At 37.8% G+C, this 6,199-nt stretch overlaps 1 protein-coding gene across 1 annotated transcript in view; it reads left to right on the top strand.

Annotated features, from left to right (window-relative positions):
• The window catches only part of RPA1 (replication protein A1, 70kDa), a 47,588-nt gene that overhangs the window by 1,585 nt on the left and 39,804 nt on the right, over positions 1 to 6,199 (top strand). Inside the window, exons 2-4 of the mRNA XM_010861327.1 lie at positions 2,555 to 2,605; positions 4,342 to 4,420; positions 5,085 to 5,193. Coding sequence (XP_010859629.1) covers positions 2,555 to 2,605; positions 4,342 to 4,420; positions 5,085 to 5,193 — 239 coding nt within the window. The remainder of the gene's footprint in view (positions 1 to 2,554; positions 2,606 to 4,341; positions 4,421 to 5,084; positions 5,194 to 6,199) is intronic.

Below are 6,199 nucleotides of genomic sequence, written 5' to 3'. Positions count from 1 at the left end.
TAGGCTTAAGTCAAAGTATTTTCAGATCCTAATTCCTGTTTGTTCACCTATTACCTGTGATTTCAGGCAAGATATTAAAGTCTGTCTTTCCTCTTCTGTCACAGGCTAATCATACCTAGTACCTGTTGCCTATGATTAGTGGAAGGATTAAATGAACTATTAAAGTGCCTAGTCCATGTCTGATACATAATAAATGTGCATTACTTGTTACTTTTTATTAACAGTCGCAGATATGATTTTACATTAAATATAGGTCATTTCATTAATGTCAGTTCCTTTCTGTCTCCCCCCCACTGGATTGTAAATGCTCTGAAGCCTGAAATCTTGTTTGGTTTTTTTTTTTGCCCAACACAGTCTGCCCGATTCCTGAAGCAGTGCTGGCCAGTATTAGGTGCCCAATAAATGTTTACTACTTGCGTGTGAGGCAGTGAAAAGAAAGGGACAGAGGTGGATGAAGAGGCACAGTTGGCAAAGTGGAGTGAATATTTTAATACATTAAAAATAATTAACCTTGAGAAGTGATTGCAAATTGTAGTCCTTGTTTCCTTTATAGCCGCAACCCTGCATCTTTAAGACAAATCAGGAATTGTTCTTTACTTTTAAAAACAGTGACTAAGGTATTATTTAAATAATTTGCTGAGTTAGTTTTTGTCACGTTCAGAATTGTAGTATTACTTAGATCTTGTTCATAAACGACAATGAAAATTTATATGTGTGTTTTGGTAGAGAACCTTTGTCAAATTTCTCATCTAAAGCAAGTAATATTTTAGTTCAAAAGACATAGACCCCCAAAGGGCAACTAACGCACACAAATAGTAGGGACATTTTCAGCAAGAGCTAACATGAGAGATTATTCATGAAACTATTGTGGTAAATAGAACAAATAGTATTTCTATCTTAAGTAATTAGGTAATACAAAGAAAGGGGAAGGGAACTAATATTTTTGATCATTTCCAATGTGCCAGATATTTCATTATAGTCAGTACTTACAGTAACCCTGTAAAGTAGATTTTTATCATTAACCCCGTCTTACAGACGAAGAAATTAAAATGCAGAGAAGTAGTTTGTGCACGAGCTGAGGATTTGAACGCATACTTTTGAGCATTGCATTCTGTTGCTTTGTGTTTTTTTCCTTCCAGTTTTACGGAGATATAATTGAAATACCGCACTATGTAAGTTTAAGGTGTAGGGCATAATGATCTGAAACCATTACCACAGTCAGTTTAGTGAACATCTGTCACCTCATACACATGCAAAAGAAAAAGTAGTATTTTTTTCCTTGTGATGAGAGCTCTTAGGATTTACTCTCAATAACTTTCATATTTAGCATCATTATATTAATCCTGTTGTACATTACATTGAGCCTGGTACTTATCTTACAACTGGAAGTTTACCTTTTGAATAGATTTGTTCAGTTCCTTCTCCCTCTACTTCCTGCTTCTGGTAACCACAAATCTGATCTATTTTTTTCTTTGAGTTTGTTCATTTTTGAAGTGTAATTGGCCTACAAGGTTAGTTCCTGGTGCACAACATAGCGACTTGATATTTCTGTACATTACAAAATGATTACCATCGTTGCTTTGTATTTTTACTAGCAATGGTAATTTGGAATGTTTAAGTCAGTTCTGTCTTAAGTGTATATGTCGTGTTATATGTCCCAGAAGAGTAAGTCTTATATTCACTATTTATTGATGACACAAATGTTAAGAGTAGTAAAGAAATACATGTATTCTGTTTTAGACTCAGATTGAACAGAAAGGTGCTTGATGAAATTACTAACCTGCCCCTTCCCCTAATTCTGTTCCCCAGTAATGGCTACTTAAAAATCAGACTTCTTGGCAGTCCAGCAGTTACAGTTCTGTGTTTCTAGTGCAATGCACGGGGCTCAGGTTCAATCCCTGGTCAAAATCTAAGGTCCCACATGCTGTGGGGCATGGCCAAAATAAAGATCACATTTACTGAAGTTTAATTAGATTTACATAAAGTAGAAATTATGTTGCATAAGATTTGCACACTATTAGTCTGTAATACATCCAACTGTACACAGTAGTACATCAAGCCATATGCCGTTTGATGAATTTGGACAATTCAAAAAGTATAGAAGGACACAGTGCAAGGTCTGCCTCCAACTGGATGATGTATCCCCCATCACCCAGTTCCTGTTACAAGAGGCAACTAGTGGTATATAAACATTTTCTTGAGGCTGCATAATACTCTGTTTTAAGGGTTTGCTATACTTATTTGTCTGATTCCCACTTAATGGACATTATAGGGAAATAAATGTGCTATTATGAATAATGAGTACATATGTGATACCAGTATTTTATGAATACATACATGAAGTAAATGTATATTGTTGGTAAGTATGAATCCCACTTTTATAATTTGTCCAGAATGATAAAGAACTTAAAGTGGATTCTCAAATGGTAAGCTCTGAAAGGAATCTTTTACTAATGTTATCTGTGGTTTGTTCCAGATACCAAACTAAAAATACGTCAAGTTTTAATCATGATTTGAATACCTGTCTCACAAGAATCCGTTTTTACTTTTTTAGGCCATCATGCAACAGGGAGATACATCTATAAAACCCATCCTCCAAGTCATTGTGAGTATCTCCATATTTTTATGTCAAACATTTTTTGAACTTACATATAATTATAAATTACATTTCATAGAGGACATACAGTCCACTTTAGGAAATTTGTCCACTCTAAATTCTCTTCATCATCACAAAATTAGTCCAGTCCATGTTGTAACTCTGAGAGAGAAACTGGGCTTTATTTTTCTGTTATGTTAGTCAGAGTTTGATCTCTGGAGGTTCCAATTTGAAGCTTTGCTTTTCTCTTCTTTCCACAATTGGTAGATACTGTATTGCTACCCATTTTTATTTAAGAAAAGTATCATTTCTGTTTTTGCTACAACATTGTTGTTATTCCCATTTCACAGATGATGAAACAGGCTCAGAGAGGAAGCAACTTGTCCAGTTTATACAGTAGAAAGCAGTAGAACCCTGATTTGTACCCAGGTGGTCTGACTCCAGAGCCCACCTGCTGAACCCCTGCTCTTGATTATCTCATCTTAGGAACAGCTTTCTAACCCAAGTTCAGTGCGTCATCATTCTGTTATTCATAAATCTTGCCTTTGTACCTGTCATTTTTTAGCCTTCTAGATAAAGTATTAGAATCTTATAACAAGAACACCTGCTACCTGTGAGCATCTGGAGATTAAAGGATTCCTATAAACCCTTCAAAGTTAGTAGAGCCCAGAGTGAAATAATCTTTACATAATATAGAATGTAGGCTTTCCTGGTGGCTCAGCAGCAAAGAACCTGTCTGCCAATGCAGGAGACTTGGGTTCGATCCCTTGGTTGGGAAGATCCCCTGGAGAAGGAAAGGGCAACCAGCTCCAGTATTCTTGCCTGGAAAACCGCAAGGAGAGAGGAACGTGGCGGGCTAGTCTGGTTACAAAAGAGTCAGGCCTGACTTAGCGACTAAACAACAACAACAACAACAACAAAAACACACCATTACTTCTTCCTCCTTGGTGGTTCTACCCTGGGGTTTGTCTTGCTCAGATCTGTCTCATATTTGGCTTCTGGAGCTCTCTACCCAAAAAGAACTTGTCTGCTTAAAATTCTTCATTAACCCTATCAGTCATTTAAGCAGTTCTCAAATTTTGCTGAGGATTTTCAAAATCAATAGGAGCAGAAATCTGGACCACGATTGCAGATTCTGAGTCAGTAGCCCCGATGGTTTATCTCCCTGTTGCTCCCAAACTCATTGCCAGTCTTCTTAAGGCTGTTTTCGTATTTCATGTTCTTCGGAAAGCTGCCTCTGATTTTCTTCAAGCTGAAATAAATGTCTTGGCTCTGCTCCCATGTCATTATGTGCACACCTCTGCTATTCTCTGCCTCCATCTTCACCCCAATTGTAAGCCTCTTTAGGGGAAGGATTTCCCACCCCCCACCTCCCCACCCCCCGTTTTGTATTTTTATCATGTTTCCTCCATAGTACCTTACCTATATTAGCTGCCTTGTTGTATGGTGTTTTTTTTTTTAATTAAATTTTCAATCAAATTTGAGTTAGGGGAGAGAGAATACAAGAGTATTGGTAACTTACTTTGTTTTTATCTGTGTTGTGTTTAATAATGTTAGTAGAGAGAGGTTGGTGGGAGAATCATCAAGTCCAATTTTCTTTTGCTTGGATATAGGTGTCAAGAGAGTGGGCAAGCAGCTCTGTTTCTGTGGGACTAATGGCAAACCCACTCTCCTGCCGCTTAGGTTTACTTATCCCTGGGGACTGGGCAGACAACATGGCTAATGAATCGTGTTTTCTCTCCTAGAACATCCGTCCCATTACTACAGGGAATAGTCCACCCCGTTATCGACTGCTTATGAGTGATGGATTGAATACTCTATCTTGTACGTATGATGTATAAATCTAGGAGTTTGTATTTTAATAATGAAAGCGCACCCAGCAACCTGATTGCAGTAATTGGAACATTCCAGAAGTCTACATTTGCTTGGCTGTGTCTTCAGTCAGACAGAATTGCAGCTGCCAGAGAGCATTCTAACAATAGACTGGGTATAGTGGAAAGCTGCCACTTGGCTTAATTAATTTTCTCTAAGTGGTGCTCTGTGCTTCCTTTGATTAATTTCCCTTAGGATGATATTGACATTTAGTGGGTATGATGGGTTAGCTGTCCTGTACTTGTCTTTTTGGGGTTTTATTTCTGCACTGGAAACTTTACAGGGAGAAAGAGAATTTGCAGAATATATACTTACTATCTCTAGTCACAAGGTGAAGGACCTATAAGAGATTTTTTTTTTAGTCTTTGTCATGAAACCTGAATGATTGAAAAGATAATTTGGGGCACTTCAGGAAATACTTAATTTCATCAAAGCACCAGGTGTTAAATGCACAGCAAATTATTACTGTTTTTTTACCTTACAGAGTCTGAGTAGTTTTAATTTCAGGAATGTCTTTTAAGGCATTGTTTTATCTTTTGCTGGTACAAGTATGATCAGCTTTTAGACTGTCATGACTGAAATGTCTTAGAGACTAAAGCAATCTTTGTGCTTTCAGCATTCATGTTGGCAACACAGCTGAACCCTCTTGTTGAGGAAGAGCGATTGTCTAGCAACTGTATTTGCCAGATTAACCGATTTATTGTGAACACGCTGAAAGATGGAAGGTATGTGGTTTTGGTTTTTTTTTTTCGTATTTATTTATTTGGCTTCATCAAGTCTTAGTTGCAGCACCCGGGGTCTTTCATTGGGGTGCTCAGACTCCTCAGTTGTCGTGAGCAGGGTTAGTTGCTCTGTGGCATGTGGGATCTTAGTTCCCTAAGTAGGGGTCGAACCTGTGTGTCCTGGACCACCAGGGAAGTCCCTGTGGTATGTTTTTTTCCTGTTGTATTGTGTTGTAAAATGGGGGCTAATTTTATTTAAAATAGAAGTTTAAAAAAAAAAAGAAGTTTACTGGATGCCAAAATTCAATTAGGAATCAAAGAGACAGTGGTGAGCTGTCAGCCAGGAGTTCAGAGCTATTGAGTTCTGAACTCAGGCAACTGAAAACGGGACACCGACAGGACAGACGTATGGAACCAAACTGGAAATCTCAGAGCAGGAAATTGAAGCCGAATGTAGAACTCATATTTCTAATCTCTTCAGCAGCACTGATTCTAGGATTCTCTCTTGAAGTATCTTTTAATGAAAAAAGGGTCACTTTTTAGGGCAAAAGAAGATGCATTTCATTCTGTAACACTGCCCCTTTCCTGCAGTCTTGAATCTTTCATAGTAAACAGTTTCTTCAGCCAACAGAGAGTACTGTAGAGTACCTACATGATGCTCCATGCTATAGACACAGCGGTGAACAGAACTGTTAGTCACACCTGAGTAACCATTGCTGAAATACTTTTTTTGGTGGCATGCAGAGTCATACTTGCCAAATCTAGGGCAGTTTAAAAATTAAAACTGTGAATTTCCTGGCAGTCTAGTGGTTGATGCTCGGTACTTTCACTGCCATGGTTCCAGGTTCAGTTTCTGATTGGGGAACTAGGATCCTTCATACTGTACGGTGTGGCCAAAAAATTTAAAAAAATAAAAAAGCCAAAGTAAATAAAAATAGTAGCATTACAACTTATTGAATAAAGTAGGAATTCATACATGCTCACTGAATAAATGAATACATGAGGGAGA

Source organism: Bison bison, unplaced genomic scaffold (assembly GCF_000754665.1).
Source record: "Bison bison bison isolate TAMUID 2011002044 unplaced genomic scaffold, Bison_UMD1.0 scf7180017864472, whole genome shotgun sequence".
NCBI lineage: Eukaryota > Metazoa > Chordata > Mammalia > Artiodactyla > Bovidae > Bison > Bison bison.
The sequence above is the reverse complement of the archived record's forward strand: the minus strand, read 5'-3'. Positions and strand labels throughout refer to the sequence as shown.